Source organism: Linepithema humile, chromosome 4 (assembly GCF_040581485.1).
Source record: "Linepithema humile isolate Giens D197 chromosome 4, Lhum_UNIL_v1.0, whole genome shotgun sequence".
NCBI classification, from domain to species: domain Eukaryota; kingdom Metazoa; phylum Arthropoda; class Insecta; order Hymenoptera; family Formicidae; genus Linepithema; species Linepithema humile.
Window position 1 is genome coordinate 8,986,860 of NC_090131.1, and position 20,786 is coordinate 9,007,645.

General features: G+C 38.6%; 1 protein-coding gene across 9 annotated transcripts in view; it reads left to right on the forward strand.

The window, feature by feature from the left end:
- Positions 1-20,786, forward strand: part of Alk (Anaplastic lymphoma kinase) — a 233,657-nt gene that overhangs the window by 136,520 nt on the left and 76,351 nt on the right. For all 9 annotated transcript variants that reach the window (XR_010889918.1, XR_010889915.1, XR_010889917.1 and 6 more), the window contains 3 exons: positions 7,748-7,949; positions 8,164-8,437; positions 11,083-11,378. Coding sequence is in view for 5 of the 9 variants with exons in the window: in XM_067353965.1 (XP_067210066.1) it covers positions 7,748-7,949; positions 8,164-8,437; positions 11,083-11,378 (772 nt within the window). In the remaining 4 variants the exon portion in view is untranslated. The remainder of the gene's footprint in view (positions 1-7,747; positions 7,950-8,163; positions 8,438-11,082; positions 11,379-20,786) is intronic.

The window sequence follows — 20,786 nt, forward strand, 5'->3', positions numbered from 1 at the left end:
ATTTGTTTGGTATTGTTGATCAACATTATCCCATGCTGTGATGAAGGCTGCATATTTCTATGGAAGACTTCCTAATATTTTTGACATAGTTATTTGAGAAATTTCTTCTCCAACATCTTTAAATTGTCTAACCATGTTTTCAACTTTTGCAATATGTTGAGCTATCAAATCTGATTGTGACATTCTATAATCATGAAACTTACACATTAGATGCAATTTATTTGTTTGACTTTTCTGTTCATGTATATTGTACAATTTTTTCCACATTTCTGCCGCTGTTTCGCATGTAATTAAGTGTTCTAATTGTGAATATTCTAATAATAATGAAATTGTATACATTGTCTTTGCATTTTTTGTTATCCATAAATCCTTAATTCTCTCATTAATATCTTCTTCAGGACGAGCTTCTGTTTCTTCAACAATGCCCAGTAACTTGTTTGCTTCAAGCACTGATTTTATTTGAAACTTTTATAATTGGAAATTATTTCCACCAAACTTTATTAAGTTCCGTAAGTGCATTGATTCAGACATGATTTAATCGGATATTTTCTTTAATAAGGAAAATATATTAACTATTACAGTTTTTATTAAATCACGTATCGCGTTACACGCCTATTCTGGGCGAATCAAATTTCTTTTTTATTTAATAATAATCACGTGTCGCGGCACTCGTGTGTCCTGGGCCCATAATCTGTTTTAGAGATTGTTAGGCAAAACGGAAACTCAAACTAAATAACCACTCTCGTTAATACTAAATAAATTGAACACAATTTATTAATAAACGGAATGAGAGTATTAAGTTACAAACAACGGTGTGCAACCAACTGTTACGTCCTGATAGAAGAATTCCTCGGCGATCAATGTAAGCGGGTCTGATTGCACGAGCCGAACGGATTGTTAGGACTAACGATGGGTCAGCGACCGGAAGAGTCGTTATTCCGTCGACAAGTCAACCGTTCGTAGGTTCCTTTTTGGGTCAAGGAATTCAATCCCTTTTACCCGAGACGAAATCTTTGTGCAAAATTTGAGAGGAAAGTGAGGAACAAACGAGCAGGGTCTTGTTAAATAAATAAAAGTAAAATTTTGATTAATAATAGATTAACATTTAATCATAGGCTTTGGTTTCAGTACAAATAAAAGAAAAATTATTATTAGCGTAATAGTAATAATTTATAAATCTCTAAGATTAGTTGGTATCTTAACATAGTTCACAGACTAATGTAATATGTGTGTATATGTATTTACAATAGTGAGTGTGTAAGTATCATTCCTCACTCCTGAGGAATGATACACTAAATTTAGGAAATCAAAAATATGGGGTGAATATGGGGTGAGGAAGATAGGAAAGTGGCTCGATGTATTCAACTGTGGTGGCTTCTCGGAATCGACTGATATGTTGTCAAAATCAGGATTGTCATCTGGGAACTTCTCTAGTAAAGCCTCTACAGCAGAAGGATAAAAATGGCCAGGTGTAGGTGGTCTGAATTCTAGGATCTCTTCAAGAATTGGAAAGATAGACTCAGAAGGAGAAAATAGTTGGAGATCGAATACTGAGAGAGGATGAGGAGGTTTCTGAGGAATCGGTTGTAATGTGTGCGGTGGATTTGTCTGTGTGTGTACTGTTTGTGTCGTATGCGAGATTCGAGGCTACTGAGTCTGTCTTCTTCTAATGGGTCTTGCGGAAACCCTCGCCGCGTACTTAAGGTATGGAGAGAGAAGAGCGGCCAAAGATAATGCGTAAACAGGGAAATTCACTCGAGATCGGCCTCGACGATCCCAGAAGACGGGTTGCACCAAATTTTCAATTCTCACTAATAACGAAAATAGGAGAATGTGAGCATAAAAACGTTAATGGCGGAAAATTGAGAAGACTGAGGACAGGGCAAATAATAATAATTAAAGGTAAAAGTGAAAGGCAGAGGAAGAAAGAACAGATAAAATAATAAAAGAAAGAAGGAATGAAATTTATTTGTTACGGAGGGAGAAGGGTAGTCGTTGCAATTAAAAGTTAAACTCGAGTAGCTCTCAGATGATTCGTAAAGTAGCCGCCCTGCTGAGGGATGGTATTGTTTAAGCGATGGACCCTCTTTTGGAGATGCATCACTCGGTCACGGCTAAGTTTTACTTCACGGAACGACTTGCGACTAGGTTTTATTCTAAAAGGAGACTATCCTCCGATTCGCGGGTTTAACTCAAGAAGATCTCCCGAGAAAGCGGTGGTTAAAAATGGTGATGAAAGGTGGTGAAAACTGTTAGAAAATGAATGTGTTGGAGCGACCAGAACACGGGTTTTTATACCCTTTTCTTGGAGTGAATCCATTTGGAAAATCTTAGATTTTTGAGGCGGGGGTCGAATAGGAATTAGTTTTACGAGAAAATTTTAATGCGGGGGAAGAAGGCGTTACTTTCAACTAATAGGATTAGTGTTTAGATAATTATATTACTTGTGATGGGGATAGGAAAAAGGGGCCCTAACGAATAAGGAGTAGCGTCGCTTTGAGTCAATATATGATGGAGGGAGGTTTTTGATGTGGCGTAATCCAGTTGGTGTTGATTAACATCGGTGGGGTGCATCTAGGTGCCTTAAGATCTAGATGGGCATACACTTTAGACCATAAAATAAAATGATGGGTGGTCTATAGAAGTGCTTGCTCTGATTTCAGGCTTTCAGGTTGGAGGATTGAAAATTGGTGTATACAAGTTCATAGAGTCTTGGGTCACTGATCTAATAAATTTGACAGTTTATGACTGTCGCGTGTCCCTGGAGTTGCGTGGAGAGTATAGCTAATGCATCTCGGTTTTCTAGACCTACTGAACACGTGCGCCGTGTTAAGTGTTACGCTTTTTCGGCGTTCGACTGCGGTCATTGCCCGATTGTTATCTAGTACAACTCTATCTATTAGATAGGGTTCCCGTAGTTGGAATCCATGGGTATGGGCTAGCTGGTGCCAGTTTTATCTCTTACTTTTAAACATCTGGAGTCGGCTGAAGACTCCAGCTACAGCAGAGTTTCGACTTTTACGACTTTCTTGGCGCCGATAGGCACACTGAGTAGCCAAGATTGTTTAAAATACCGATGCCACTTGCTACTTTTCTCTGTGAGAAAACTCGAGCTCGTGATGTCTCATGAGAAAAGCAGCTCCGACGTTAAAATATTCTTTAAAAATTTTGTTGGTTCCGTGTTTACTAGGTCTGGTATTGTTGTACCTTATTCAAAAAGAAAAGAATCGTGGAGATTCTGTTCAGAACGTAACACAACCAACTAACAGAAAATCAATAACTACCAAACATTTTATGGTATCGTGGTAACAAGATAAAATAAAATAAGATCGTATATTAGATACAGCGACAACTATCGGAACATTAGCGTACAATAAATTATTCTTAACAATGTCTATTTAGTTGATCAGTATTATGAAAAGTTAATTCGTTATTAAAAAAAATATTTTGAAAAAAGGTTGGATTTATCCGTAATCTGTTACAGTCCATCTGTTGTACTCTGTTTTGCATGTCATTACTTAACAAATCTTGAGTTAAACAAATATAATACGGATGAAAATTTTATTATTCAAAATTCTTATTACGGTAGATCTAGGAATACCTGATTGTCGAAGAATTTCACGTGTATTGATGTAAGGATTTAGTTCAACCATCCCTCGTAAAGTAATAATTTTTGGATCATGAACATTTTGCAGATTTTTGTATTGTCGTTGTTGTTTCACAATTTTTTACCGCTAACAAATTTCATTTCTTTTAATTGTTTTATGAGTAAATAAATTACATCTGTTCAGAAATCACGTACGGAAATCTGTACATTATAGCCGCTTGACGATAACTTTTTCCAACTTCATCAAGAATGATCAAAATATTAACAATTTCATTTGCTGAGTAATCAGGCATAGTTTGTAGATTAAGAGATCTAAATAACAGAAAGCGAGCGCGATATGACATTAGATAACAAGGATCAGGTGCGTATCGAAGCTGGTTAAGGGCCTATCCAGACAAACTTGCATAATCGCATAAACATATGCATAAGGAAATTGATTGGTCCATAAGCAAATGCATAAGAAAATGGACCAATCAATTTCCTTATGCATATGTTTATGCGACTATGTAAGTTTGTCTGGATAGGCCCTAAGAGAGAACTCTGTTCAGTGAGAGAAAGGCCCTCGATCCGCACATAGGAGAAGCATTACGGCCAAAGTGGGGAGAGCATTGGCATTGGCAATGCGGCATTGTATTGCACAAGCAGTTACAGTCCTGTGGAGTAGGAGGTTTTCTAAACGTCCCGTGAGGGGAGACCTGCGCGAAACGGACGAGTTTTCGCTCACTCTGAGGGTCTTTCTCTTACTGAACAGAGTATACAGGGTGTCCCATTTAAAAAACCCCACGTGAATAACTTTTCAGAAAGACATTTTCAAGAAAAATGATTTAGACCAAAGTTGTTGGGTTTGGAGGGGGACATCCGATGATGACATTGGTTTAACCTAGGGTGTACATGCCAAGGTCATATGGAGGTCCACTTTGTTTTTTTAAATAGAACATCCTATTTTTGATTTCAAAATCTAATAGCTGGTGTCAAGAGCTTTTCAAAACACTATAATGAAGTTATTTTTCATTAAGTACTTTTCGAGTTATGAGGCTTGTAAACAGTATTTTGACATAAAATATAAAACATCTTGTAAAACATTCAGTTTTTGAGAATGTTACCTTAATACTTCTATGCACAAAATAATGAGACAAATGAATTGGTATAAAGAAAACACATTGGTTTTAAAAAAAAGTATGCAATTGCATGTTGCAAATTACATATTTTTTCTTGAAAGCAACTATGTGTTTTCTTTATACCAATTGATTCGTCTCATTATTTTGTGCATAAAAGTATTAAGGTAAGATTCCCGAAAATTGAATGTTTTACAAGATATTTTGTATTTTATGTCAAAATGCTGTAACTTTCAAGCCTCATAACTCGAAAAGTATTTAATGAAAAATAACTTTATTATAGTGTTTTGAAAAGCTCTTGACACCAGTTATTAGATTTTGGAATCAAAAATAGGATGTTCTATTTAAAAAAACAAAGTGGACCTTCATATGACCTTGGCATGTACACCCTCGGTTAAACCAATGTCATCATCGGATGTCCCCCTCCAAACCCAACAACTTTGGTCTAAATCATTTTTCTTGAAAATGTCTCTCTAAAAAGTTATTCACGTAGGGTTTTTAAAATGGGACACCCTGTATATATTTTGCGTTCCTAATCGGATTTTTTTTGCAAGTGCGCGGGCTGTGGACGCCGTCGCCTAGGGGTAATTGGTTAATGCTAATGCCGACGGTACTTAAACTTTGAGGACTCATAACTCATTGTCAGGAAGTTACCATCATAAAAGAGTAACCAGCGTTTCGAAAACGCCTTGATCTCAGTTACAAGATTATGCAATGAAAAATGGAGATATTTATTTAAGAAATTAAAGGTAAAATTTAAACGACTATTAAAATTTAAACTAATGGCACCATCTTATGTCCCCCTCGAAACTACAAAACTTTTATACGAATTTTTTAATAAATGTCTTGGTTTTCGAGAAATTTTAATGGGTCATTTAAAATGAACTATCCTGTATAGCAGTGCTCGGAATTAGATGCACATTTCGAGCCGATTCCCGAGACGACGCCTTTTATCCCCCCACTACCGTTCGAGGCTCGACGGCCGAGCCGCTAATGTTTTGGCTCAGGAGCGTCCCTATAAGAAATAGGCTAGGATTGTACCTTTCACGAAATCGTTATTAATATTTATATAGGGACGCTCCTGAGTTAGAACATTAGACGCGCTATTGGCGGCTCGGCCGTCGAGCCTCGAGCGGTAGTGGGAGGATAGAAGACGTCGTCTCGGGAATCGGCTCGAAATGTGCATCTAATTCTGAGCACTGCTGTATAGGATCAAAGAAAATTGAATACTTTATGAGATGTTGTATATTTTACACAAAGTAATAATCATAATAAAATAGAAAGGTTTTTCGGAATAGTTTAACCAGAGGTAACATATTCCTATATAGTGTTTTGAAAACGTCTCGACGCCAGCTAAAAAAATATGCAATAAAAAATAGAGATTTACATTTAAAAAATCAATATATAAAAAAGGGCAGCAAGAGCCGCTGCTAGATGTACGTGCAGAAAAACATATATTTCAATACAAATCAGAACATACGTTTTGGCTTGAATATCAAGCCATCTTCAGTGTAAATACAAATGCTCGCAATACAAATTATTATAAAAGATAAGTTTGTATCATTAATAATAAAAGTAGTCTTAATGTGAAACTAAAAGTGTAGATCTTGTGAATCATAGTTTGACAATTGTCCGGTAATAGACTTAGAGTGCAAGAGTCAGTTGTTGTGAACAAGATAGAAGAGTATTCAATACGATAAAATTATAAAGTCAGAAAATAATATTTTACATTTAAAATTTTTATGCTATTGAGATTTTTCAAGGTCAAATAAAAATTATCATCTTTTTTCCTCCTCAAAATCTTATAACGTTTGTCTAAAACACTTTTTGTGTTTTCTTTAATTTTCGAGATATTTATTTAGAGCATTTTTTAAATAAAGCGCCTTGTATTATACAGAGTGTTTTCGGGTTAAATAGCCAAACTTGAAATACGTATTTAGGACCTCAAAACAAAGAAAAATTTCCTTTGGAAGAATGCTCGCAAACGCTTCGTTCAAGAGATATTGACTTTTAAAGTGACAGAACTCTTAGGAATGTATAATGTCGAAATGTCGCTTTTTGCTTTGTTTTGAAGATCCTAAATCATTGATAGGCTTATGTTCGCACTGTAAACAAAGCTCCTTTCATTCGTACAAAATAATTTTTAGTCCATTGAATGCTTTCGTAGGGTAAACTTGTATTAAATCAATGCAATTATGCCTCGTATGTATTCTAATAGTAAATATGCCTAAATGGTTTATTTATATGGATTTTGTGACGGAAATGCTAACGCCGCTCGTCGTGAATATGCCGCGCGATTTCTGAACAGAAGATTGCCAAATAAGTTTGTTTATTTTCATCAACATTTCAACGTTTGGAAGAAACTGGGTCATTTAATATGGTGCCCCGCTGCAGAATGAAAGAAGAACAGCCATCATATTGCAGCATTTTGACCAAAACTCATCAACAAGTGTCCGAAGATCTGGTTGTGAATTAGGAATTTCATCTACAATTATATGGAAGACACTTTCAGCTGATGGACGTTATCCATACCATCTTCAACGTGTCCAGCATTTATTACCGGCTGATATGACACGTAGGAGAGTGTTTTGCGATTGGTTTTTATTATTGGTTATTATTTTGTACGAATGAAAGGAGCTTTGTTTACAGTGCGAACATAAGCCTATCAATGATTTAGGATCTTCAAAACAAAGCAAAAAGCGACATTTCGACATTATACATTCCTAAGAGTTCTGTGACTTAAGAAGTCAATATCTCTTGAACGAAGCGTTTGCGAGCATTCTTCCAAAGAAAATGTTTTTTTGTTTTGAGGTCCTAAATACGTATTTCAAGTTTGGCCATTTAACCCGGGAACACTCTGTATACTAAAATCAATTTTATTAAAAACCTATAATAATTATAAAAATTAAATTAGTTTTATTATTTAATTACTGGACTAGTATTTTCCATTAAAATTTTTTATTAATTATTATATTTTTATATATATTTGTTATGAAATGATGACTTATCCTACATTTTTTAACAGATAAGCGGTACCAAAAACAGAAAGCGCTTTTGCAACGTCGCCAAATAATGTTTGGCAACGGTACAGAGTTGCCGTTAACTGCATTGCGCGCTGTGTCAAATACAATGAGAACTGAATGCAATCCCAATTACGGCTTTACTGGCAATCCCGACCCCATCAAAGACTTGCCGCAAATATCCCGCGAATGTATTACTATAGGAGAGTTAGTATAAATATAACAGGCAATCAAATCAAGTCTAATTAATATATTAATTAGATGAAATATTAAGGAATTTTACAAGTTAAATTCAACTTTTCAAATATTTGTATTTGATGAGGTGTTGTCTTTGTCTAAATTTCAATATAAAATAAAATAAAAACTATTGATATAAATTGTATTAACTAAAATAAGAATTATTGATTATTTTTTAATGTAGAAGTGTCGGTGAAGGAGCTTTTGGCCGAGTTTACCAAGGCATGTATAAATACAGCAGCGAGGAATATCCTGTCGCCGTAAAGATGCTACCTTTAAAGACACCACAGGCAGAACATGATTTCATATGTGAAGCAGTGCTAATGAGTAAATTTAATCATCCTAATATAGTACAGTTCATCGGTGTCTCCTTCGACAAACATCCATGGTTTATTATCCTTGAGTTATTGGCTGGAGGCGATCTCAAGCAGTTCCTACATGACGAAAGGCCTACAAAAGTAAGTAATATAAAAAGATTATATAATATTATTAATTAAAAAAGGTGATAGCAAGAATGCAATTTAAAATGAAGGAAAGTGTGATTCTAGGAGAGAAGAGCAATCAAATTTACAATTTATACATATACATTACCGTTAAAAATTTGGAAGCACTTGGAATTTTGTTGGAAGTAATATTAAAACTAAAATATGCTATAATAAATAAAAGAATCATGTATACATATAGTAGTCCAAAATAGTTAGATACGTTTCTGATATCATAAATTTTTTCCACAAATCTCTTAAGATAATGGGCTAGTTTGTAAGACATTTTTGAAAGCTCTTTTTGAAACTATTAAAATGCATTACTTTTGATCCCCGGTCGTTGATCAAAAAATTTTATTGTTTTAAATCAGAGATGAGAATTAGTTGCAACTTTCAGCTCGATTTTCTGATTGACGCCTCCTGCCCCCTCCTTGCCGCTCGCATGCTAGTAACTAGTCGTCAAACTCGCGCTAACAACGCGCGTAACTAAGGTGCGCAATAAAAGCTTGTGCCAGTATTTTTGGATGTGTAGAAGGACCTTTGGCCAGACTTGGGGCTTGAAACCGAGTATGATACACTAGATCTACACAGCCATACTTCGCCCCAGACTCACATACGCAGCCGTAGTATGGTGGACTAGGGTGCAAAAGAAAACAGCCAAAGTTGCGCTGGAGCATGTCAGGGCTCTGATTTTGAGAGGGGCCCTGGGTGCTATGGTTACGACACCAGTAGCAGCGATGGGCGTAATGTTCAGCATCGAACCATTTCATCAGGTGGTGGTGGCTGCTGCAGCAATGGCGGCATACCGTCTGAGATGCGAACTAAAATAGAAAAAGGGAGCCCGGCATACGAGACTGCCGGAAGACGTTCTGCTGGATCCGATATTCGAGATGCGACAGGACAGAATACCTATTATTCGGGCTTCTGATAGGCGCTTCAAAGTGCATATACCGAGGCCGGAGGAGTGGGAAAAGGAAGGTGGAAACTTAGGGGCTCGAGTGCGTGGAGGAGATGTCTGGTATACGGACGGCTCCAAGACGGACACGGGCTCCGGGGCCGGCTTCTTTGGCAGTCGAGAGGGATGGAAGGAGTGCATTTCTCTCGACAGTTATGCCACGGTATTCCAAGCGGAGATTGTGGCTATCCTAAGCTGTGCTCAGACCGTGCGGAGTAGAGTAGAGGCGGGGGGGCACATCAGGATTTGTACGGACAGCCAGGCAGCCATCAAGGCGCTGGGGGCTCCGACAATAACGTCGCGGTTGGTTCGGGAGTGCAGGTGCGTTCTGAACAAACTGGCGAGAGAGAGAGAAGTCACCGTTACCTGGGTGCCGGGTTACTTGGGCATCCAGGGTAATGAATGTGCGGACCAGCTGGCAAAAGCGGGTTCAGAAGTAACGATGGTAAGACCGGGGCCGGCTCTGGGAATCCCCTTTTGTTTAGGAAAGGGGAGGATCAAAGAATGGCTCCGTAGAGAACATCTAAGACACTGGAGAGTGGAATCTGAGTCCAAATGCAGACAGGCTAGAGCTCTGATGGAAGATACTCCTAATAGGGAACTGACTTGGAGCATAAGGGCTCTGAGTAGGAGAGATGCCAGGACAGCAGTACACATACTGACGGGTCATGGCACCTTAAACTACCACATGTACAAGCTTGGGCGTAGCGATACATCCAAGTGCAGGGCATGTGGAGACGACGAGGAAACAAGCCTTCATGTGCTCAGCGACTGTCCTGCACAGGCAGGGTTGAGACACAAGATGCTGGGCTCAGCACTACTTGAGCCCGAGCAGATCAGGAAGCTGCCGGTGAGGGATCTGATTCTCTTTTGGAGAAAAACAGGTCTCTCATGAGTAAGTTTATGAGGGGAGGCACAATGGACAATGTCTGGGTGCCGCGGGCGGTGCTTCGAAAGAGGAACGCTCCCCCGTTATAATATTATTATTATTATTATTAAGGTGCGCAATACTCAGCCTCAGGAATGTCCATATCACAAATGTAGTAAGATAATAAACATGGGACAATTGATTTCCATATCACCTGTGAAACACTATTGTTGAAGAACGCGTCAATAATAGTATCTAAGATGATGTGGAAATCTATTGTCTTATATTTATGATCTCACTGCATTTGTGATATGGACGTTCCTGAGATTGAGTATTGCGCGTCTAAGTTACGCGCGTTGTTAGCGCGTTTGGCGACTGGTTGCTAGCATGCGAGCGGCAAGGAGGGGGCAGTAGGCATCAATCAGAAAATCGAGCCGGAAGTTGCAACTAATTCCCATCTCTGTTTTAGATGAAAAAGCGTAATGACTTTTCAGTAGTCTTAATAACTCTTTTGCGGCTCTTTTAACTACGATTGTTCAATGAGTCATACATTTGATTAATAGAAAAGCATTGAAAAAGTTTGAGAATAAAAAATAAACAGTAGTCGAAAGAAATGTCAAAGTTACCAAGAAATTCCAAGTGCTTCTAAACTTTTGAACAGTGGTGTATATTTCAAGGACTCATATGTTAATAAAACTTATAATTTTCGACCGCTCGAGACCTTTCCCTTTTTCACCGAAATCAGAGCTAGATCGAAATTTTTAGAAAGTATGTATAAATGTATTTTTGATTTTGCAGGATCATCCTACTACGTCCTTAACGATGTTGGATCTCATTATGTGTGCCTATGACGTCGCGAAAGGTTGTAAATATATGGAGGATGCGCATTTTATACATCGAGACATTGCTGCTAGAAATTGTTTGTTAACTACCAGAGCTCCAGGACGTATCGTTAAGATTGCTGATTTCGGTATGGCTAAGGACATTTATCGAAGTGATTATTATAAGAAAGGTACGAAAACAATAATGCCCGTAAAGTGGATGCCACCTGAGAGTTTCATGGACGGCCTATTCACTGCAAAAACCGACGTTTGGTAAGATTATATTTTGTTTTATATTTCGTGTTAGTTATCAATATCTATTAAAAAATCACTTTAAAAAAAAGATTTAAAAAATCGCGTATACCTGCTTGTCGGAATACTATTGTACACAATAAAGTGATATTTAATATATGTGTATATATGTATATTAGGGTGGAACGAAAAAAGTGAATTTTGAAATATCGTTTTGTATCTCGGGGAAAAGTTGTCTTTCATATATAACTAAAATGATATCATATCATATTTTTTTTAAACATTATGTAAAATTATGTCAAATTAAAGTATAAAATATCTCGTAAACTATTCAATTTTTGGCCATCTTACCCTTATAACTTTTTACGACAAATATTGCTAGGAATCGATTTATATAAAAAATTAAGATAATTCCATTTAAAAAAAACGAAGATAACCTTCAAATCTCCAAAACATCTCCACCCAAGGTGAAACTAATATCTCTGTCTTCCCCCCCCCCTCCCAAATCCTACAACTTTTATTTGAAACATTTTTTACCAAAACGCTATGTTTTCAAATTATTACGGTGTGAAAGTAAAAGTGGGACACCCTGTATATACATATTGTTGCGTCCGCGAACCGGTATTTCACGCACGACAACGAAACTCACGAAATCAAGCAACACAACACAACACTTTGAATAAACAGAGAACACTTTAATAAGAACAGTAACTCAACAGTAACTCATACAATAAATAACCGAAAATAAGATTTAAAGACCGGAACTGTCGTATAAGTCCGCCCGAGCAGACAGCTATCTCAGATCTGACATATGACAGTTTGTTTATAACTGTCATAGAGACCCTTTAAACTGTTAATCAATATTCGTTGTCTTGACAACGAATATAAGAAAGATTATTAATAAATGCCATATGGCTTCAACTCTCCAATGACCGATCGATATTATCGATCGGTCCGTCAGCTGTAACACACACAGCATCAGCGGCGAAATAGTACGGGCGCAACAATATATTACTGAGGAGAAAGAAGATGTTCGATTTTACTCAAATTTTGCACGTAGTTTATCGCACATGAGAGGCAACTATATGTAAAATTAGAGTAAAATCGGACAATATTTTCTCTCGTCTCAAAAGTTTTATATTATACAGAGAATCTTCTAATTTTACCATCTTAAATAGCTCTAAAATCAATTGTATATAAAATTGTATATAAAATGTATATAAAATTATTGTATATAAAATGTTTTCATACAAAAGTTGCATCGTATCAAAAGGGACATATGATGTATTAATCGCTTTTTTGCTACCTTGCTTTTTTTATAAAGATATCAAGGTCATCTTTGATTTTTTAAATGGAATGTTCAACTTTTTATTCCACGTTCGAAAAAGAATCGAATTCTGGGTAAAGTATTAGAGTACATGTGGCCTACATTCAACATTTACTCAAATTTATTAAGATACTAATGAACAAAGTTTTAATGTTTCAAACACTTTATGGAATGATAGCCTACGTTGAGATATAATTAACAAACTGAACAAATTTATCTTCTATCGTTAGTTCTCGATATAAATTTATTATTGCCATAACAAGTGCTCAAAGTGTTCATCATTTTTAGTGATACATTTTACAAATCGATGTTGTAATAAATGGCGTACTGCTTGTAGTGTCTCAGAAGTTATGCGGTTACATACGGCAATGATACGTTGCCGCATATCCTCTTGGGATATGAGTATTTGTCTGTAGACTTTTTTTTTTAATTTTCCACACAAAAAAAATCCAGTGGAGTTAAATCTGGTGAGCGGGTGGGTCAGTTTACAGGGCCATTTCGCCCAATCCAGCGACCCTCGAAAATGTTAGTACCGCTCTGCTTATTCTTGCATTATGTACAGGACAACCGTCATGCTGATAGAATATAATTCATCGGGATGCTAATGGTACATTTTTTAATAGAATAGGCAAATTAATCAACAAAAAATCAGCACATTTTTGTCCATTTAATCATCCCTCTATGAAAAAGGGTCCAATAAAATGATCACCGATAATGTCACATTATACATTAATGCTTCACGCTTGACAAAGTCAATGCAAATTATGTGCAGCCTAGAAATGCATGTCGTAAATTCACTTGTCCATGATTTGTAAATGTAGCTTTATCGATAAACAAACAGTTCTCCCAAAAATAATTATTTTGTTGTAATGCCCATTCAGAGAACTCCGTACGATTGTGATCTTTGTGATCTTTGCTATATTAATTGGCTGATACCAGTGACTCGTGAGATGTTACGCGAACTAATATGCGGATTTACAGCTATGGACGCTAAGATTGCAATTTCGTCCGTTTCACTTGTTACTAGCTTTGTATGGACACGTTTATGCGATTGAAAATTTTTTGTTCCCTGAAGATGTTTAAAAAGATTTTCGAATATACGACACGAAGGATGTTTCTGTTCAGAATATTTTCTTACATACAAAATGCTTGCCTGCGCTGCATTTTTATGACATTCACCGTAAATTATAATTATATCTGCTTTCTCAGTGTTTGTGAATCCCATTTTCCTTATTATGACAAGTAGTTGTAATCCCTGCTCAAATAATACTAACGAAATGTATGTCATTTCGTATTTTCGAGTTTGTTGATAAACACACTTAACGATCTTTTTTTTTTCTTTTTGGTGCGGGGGCGATAGCCCCCTCCCTTCCGGAGGTGAAGAATCTTCTAAAGACACCCTTTGGCGTGCAATGTGGATTTCTAAGAATAAGAAACCCACTGCCAGAGGGTAGTGTGGGATTCGCCTGGGGATGTGGTTTGCGACACCATATATGTCCCCAGGCGCCTACCCACTAAACTCCATCCTCGTTACTTTGCAGCCCTCTGTCGTTAGCCGGGAACCGCATTCGTATTACTTCCAGCCATCCCCCCCCCCCCGGATGCCGGTTTCCCGGTGCGTCATAAAAGATGGGGAGAACTATGTTCTCCCCCCACCCTCAATCGCTCCTCTACTCCGGGCAGAAGCCCGGTGATCCCACCTGTGGCCGGAAAAGTGGGTGTCACTCGATGACCCGCCCGCAGGGGATCCTCCCTCCCTCTTGCCGCTCCTCGGTCCCGGTATACCCGAGATTTGAGGAGCAGTGAGGGTCGGTCTTTGGAGGTTGCGTGGGGGTGCTACATACGCACCACTACCCTCCTTGCCCCAGGCCACCCACCCTCGGCCAGCTGCTGAAGCGCAGCCAGCTGGTCAGCCCGGGCACTGGCATTAACCCAGCCAGCGACCTTCTTCTTATCTTGGTCTCCCCTCCCCCGGCAGCACCAAGGCCCCCGCTCAGAGGCGTAAGAGCTCCAGCGCCACCAAAGGAGGGAGCCCCCCTTTAACCGGAGGTGGGGACAGGGATGAAACTTTACTCCAACCCTCCTCCTCCGAGTCTTCAAGGAAAGGCCCACAGTCTTTCCCCGTTCTTTACGCCGCCCTCCTACTCTTCACCCGTTTTAGGGTACCAAGAGAAAGCGGCAGATCCCGCCTTTCCTCATCGAGGATACCCCCACCTGTGGGGCCACACCCATCGCGGGCATCCGGCATAGCCGCCATTGCCGCCCGCAATCTCTCCTGTGTCCTCTTCATCCACTCCCTCATTTCAGGAGTACCAGGAGAGGGCATTGGATCCGTCACACAGGGGAGAAGAGGACCCTCTCCGCCTCACCGTTCGTACTTTTTGGGAGGGCCCTCCAGCGTCAGGCAGCGCCGGGATAGGGCCACTCCCAATTTTCTCCCCAAGGGGTTTAGGGGGGGTCTTTCCTTTAATAGGGGAATCTCCCCTCCCCTTCGAGTCCCTGCGGACCCTCCTCCTATGTTTTTGGGGCGGAGGACTTGCAACCGCAAGGATCTCCTCCACTCCCCTTTCCTGTAGGGATTTCGGGGAGACAGGGAGGACGCCCTCAGGCCCAATCTCCCCGTCTCCCTCCCTCTCTCTCCCCACAGCTCGACCACAGGAGCGAGGCGGAGGCAGAGGGAGGCGCGGCCGCCGAAACGCGGCCCCTTACGCTCTCCCCCCCAATCGTCATCCCACCCTTATTGAGAGGAGCGGAAGGGATGGCCGAAACCACTCCACTCCCGCTTCCCGCAGCCCTCTTACACTGCCTCTCCGCACCTCCGCCTCCGAGTAGTCTCGGGGGAATCTCGGGGAAACTCGGAGGGCATGAGGAACCCTCTATTCGGTGGTGGTAATCCACCCTTTTTATCTTACAGGCGGGGCAGCTCACCCGCCTGGTGCAGCTCCCCGCCCTATGCCCAGGCTTCCCGCACCGAAAGCATAATTTGCTCCGATCAAGGGGACCAGGGCACGCCTACCTAATGTGCCCTTGGCACAAGCATCTATAGCACCGAGGGAATATCTCTGATGCCCCAGATGCCCCATCTCTTTTTTGGGAGGCGGAGATTCCTTCCTTACGGGAATTCACTCCACCCCCCTCCCCCGCCTTTTGGCCTTTGCAGGCTCCTTCTTTTGGAGGGGTTTTACCCCCTCCACCGCCACTGACGCTCTGGCCTGCGTCGGTATCCTTTGTTTGAGGGGTTTCCCCCTCCCCACCACTAGGTATCCCTCTGGATGAGGCACAAACCTCAGCCCATAGAGGTGGGGCAGATGTTACCCCCGCCCCTGCCTCGGCCCATCGAGGTGGTGCAGGTGCAACCTCCGCCCACTCAACGACCTCGACATTGTACACCACAACCTAAGCTATCATTTCTTGAAGTGTTTAAAACATTAAAACTTTTATAAGGAGAGTGTCTCAGTTGGGAAGCACAGATCATAACCAAACTTTAATAGTGTGTAAGGAGAGGCCTCCTGAGTACATACGTAAAATATTAGGTGTAGATGGCCAGCGATTCAATAATAATTAACAAAAAAAGATTGTAGTGTTTGTTATAAACCAGTGCGATAAGACTAAAATTTCTAAACGGTGCGTGATAAGGCGTGCTTACCAAGCTGCTGACCCAAGTTCGAATTCCGATGCTGGTGGTATTTTTTTTATGTATAATAATAAAATAGAAAATAATCAAATAGAAAATAATATTATTTATTATATTTGAGGGCAAAAAGGGCATTAAAAAATTAATACATTTTTAAATAGTCAATAATTCTATAAAAAATTAATTAATATTGCTTATTTAAAAATGTATTAATTTTTAATGCCTTTTTTAAATGCCTTTTTCGCACTCAAATAAAATAAATAATATTATTTTCTATTTTTGTAAAGTACTATTATTGACGCGTTTTTCAACAATAGTACTTCACAGGTGATGTGGAAATCTACATTTATCTCATATTTATTATCTTGTTGCATTTGTGATATGGACATTCCTGAGGCTGAATATCGCACACCTTAGTTACGCGCGTTGTTAGCGCGAGTTTGACGACTAGTTACTAGCATGCGAGCGGCAAGGAGAGGGCAGGAGGCGTCAATCAGAAACTCGAGCCGAAAGTTGCAACTAATTCCCATCTCTGTTATAAATAATAAAAAAAAAAAATACCACCAGCATCGGGATTCGAACTCGGATCAGCGGATTGGTAAGAAGATGCCTTACCACGCTCTACGCACCGCTTCGAAATTTTAGTCTTATTGCACTGGTTTATAACAAACATTACAATTTTTTTGTTAATTGTTATTGAATCGCTGGCCATCTACACCTAATGTTTTACGTATGTACTCAGAACATGGACATAGGAATATAGGGACGGAGCGTAAACTTGGTTGATAGACGAGGGGAGTGAAGCCAAAATGCGGGGGGGTCCGCCATGATACTATGCCTGAATCTGATTGGTTATCGTTATACGTATGCTGTTGTTATTATACACTAGGTAATGCATTTCGTCTAAGTCGAGTTATCAAACATGTTCTGTCAAAGAATTTCTCTTCAAAGTGGACAGAGCAAATACGAGCTGTACTTGGGATAGATGATGAATTTATTTCCAAAATATCTAACCACAATGTACGAGTTTTAGGATCTTTGGGAAAACTAAGAAAAAAAACAATATTTTTAACAACTTATACTCTTAAAATAAAATATATAATATTATTTTAAACATATAATATTAACTTTAATATGAATAAATAATTTCAATACCTGTGAAATGTTATTTTTACATTATTTCTGCTATTACTTTGTTTCCAATTTTGATAGTCGGATCTATTTTTACAAGACTGTACAAAACACTGCACCATTTTTTATATTCACAAAATATATTTAAAATAACAATTTTAATTAATGTTTTTTCTTGATATAACTTCAAATGCTCATTATATCTGCCCAAATTGCATAATATTTTTGCGTCAAATAATGACCAATTGCACTTGCGTCAAATAGTAGCCAATCAAAAATGTGCACAGTTTACCTCGTCCCCTTCCTTCAGTGATTTTCCTCTCGCGACGTTACACTCCGACCCTATATTCCTATGTCCATGCACACTGGAAGTCGCACGATACTTACATCGCGCTTGCGCAAACTAATAGCCAATCAAATTTAGGCACACTTTACCTCGTCGCACCGTCCCGCAGTAGCTTCCCCCCCGCAACGATATGCTCGGTCCCTATATTCCTATGTCTATGACTCAGAAGGCCTCCCCCTACACACTAGTAAAGTTTGGTTATGATCTGCGTTTCCCAACTGAGACACTCTCCTTGTTAGTAAATATTGGCTATAGGCCACATGTACTCTAATACTTTTTTATTTAGAATTTGATTCTGTTTCGAACAATGAAATAAAAAGTTGGGCATTCCATTTAAAAAATCGAAGATGACCTTGATATCTCTATAATAAAAGCAAGGTTGCAAAAAAGCGATTAATACATCATATGTTCCTTTTGATACAATGCAACTTTTGTATGAAAACATTTTATATACAATAGTTGATTCAAGAGTTATTTAAGGTGATACAGTTACGAAGTTCACCCTGGATAATAAAAAACTTTAACCGTTTTGGGGCGAGAGATATTGTCCGATTTTTAAATTTGGCACGTAGTTTATTGCATATGAAAAGCATCTTTTACCCAAGTTGCAAAACAATATCTAAATTTTTTTTTGTTCCACCTTTATATGTATAAAATTTTGACCGTTCCACTTTTTTTGTTCCACCCTAATGTATATGTATACAGAGTGTCCCACACATTAACCGTACTACATGATCTGAGGAATGTGATGATGACAAATTCCTGAGATCATTTTGAGGTAAAAACCCAAAATGTTGAGGCTAAAATAATTTTTAAATGGGTCAGCGACCGGAAGAGTCGTATTACTTCGTCAGCAGGTCAACCGTTCGCAAATTTCTCTTTAGGTCAAAGAATTAAATCCCTTTTATCAAGGATGGAACCCTTGTGTAAAATCTAAAAGGGGAGAGGAATGAACAAGGAGAGTCTTAGAAATAAAATAAAAGAAAATAAATAAGTTTAATCAAATAGATTTATTGACAAGGGAACATTTTTAGGTGTAAATAATCGATCTTGATGAAACTTCGTGGATGTGTAGAGGGATCAAAACTAAGTTTAACGTATGTTTTCTTTTTTGCCCAAACTGTCATTCTTGACCGCTAGGGGATGCTAAACTTTCAATGGCTATTAATCTATATTGCAATATTAAATGCTTCCTAAAAAAAAATTAAAAACCATTTCAAAATTGATTAACTAAAAAAATAAAATTATTAAAGAGTCCTTGTCTGATCTCCAAAAGAAACAAATTGAAAATAATGATAATTAATAAAAGATGGCTCTTCTAGTATTTTATAATAAAATAAACAATAGGGTGGGTTGAAAAAACTGATTTTTTACGTTCGCAATTCTAATAGTGCGGAAAATGACTTTAATAATAACGTAATGACTTTACGCCTATTTTGATGAAATTTTGGGTTTCTAGCGGATTTTCAAAATGGCCTTTCGGAACTGTTGGTAATATTTTTGAAAATTTTGAAAATTTTTTAGAACCCGAATAATTGCCGTTCTATGGGTCGGATTTTGACGGGTCAAGGTGCGATCGACGCGGGAGGTCGAATAAACAAGGAATTTTACGTCATTTTGGCTTATCTGATAGATATGATCAAACGTTTTGGCCATCGGTTTTGGCCATCGGTTTTGGCCATCTTTAGTGTAAAGAAAGCGAATACAATTGAAAACGCAACTTGTAGAATGACAGTAGTATGTGAATTTCCATTAATTGGCCGTATTCGAATTGGTATTCTGTGGTAATAGTTTATACTACTAGACAATTTTTACTGCTAATTTTTTACGGCCAATTAATGGAAATTCATATACTACTTTCATTCTACGAATTGCGTTTTCAGTTTTATTCGCTTTCTTTACACTGAAGATGGCCAAAACCGATGGCTGAAACGTTTGATCATATCAATAAGCTTTAATGTAAAATAAATAATTGAGCACTGAGATCCAGCTACGGCTCTATTTGCTTTGTATTGTTTATCTTATTATAAAATAATAGAAGAGCCCTCAACTCTTATTAATTATCATTATTTTCAATTCGTTTCTTTTGGAGATCAGACAAGGACTCTTTAATAATTATATTTTTTCATTTAATCAATTTTGAGGTTTTTAATTTTTTTAGGAAACATTTAATGCGATATTGATTAATACCCATTGAAAGTTTCGCCCTAGCGGCCAAGAAAGACAGTTTGGGCAAAAAAAGAAAACATACGTTGAACTTAGTTTTGATCCCTCTACTAGGTGCGCAACTAAGTTTCCGGGTTTCACACATGAATGGCGCTAACGATACATGTAGTCGATATACATGTCTAAAGTTGTGTTTTTTTATTAACTTGGACATCTGTCAACAATAACCAGTCATAATACCAACACATATTGCAACGCAAAAATATTTTTTCTAACAATAAAGATGTCGAGTTTTGTGCCAAATAAACAGCATTTGCGGGAAGCTTTGCTTTTCTGCTTCAACTTGAAAGAAAATGCAGCTGAAGCACGCCGTTTGCTTGAGAAAGCCTACGGCGAACATGCACAATCGAAAACTACTTGTGAAGATTGGTTTAAACGCTTTAGAAATGGCGATTTCGACACTGAGGACAAGGAGCGCTCCGGAAGACCAAAAACATTTGAGGACGCCGATCTGCAAGCGTTATTGGATGAAAATGATACGCAAACACAAGACAACAACAACTGATAAATTTGAACCATGCATTGCTCGAAAAACGGCCAGAATGGGACACGAGACACGAACGAGTGATATTGCAGCACGACAACGTTCCGTGCCATCGCACTTCCATCGTCCAGGACACCATCAAAACGCTGAAATGGGATCTGCTACCGCACCCGCTGTATTCACCAGACCTGGCCCCTTCCAATTATCACTTGTTCCGGTCGATGGCACATGGCTTAGCTGGGCTACACTTGGCCAATTTCGAAGAAGTGCAAAACTGATTG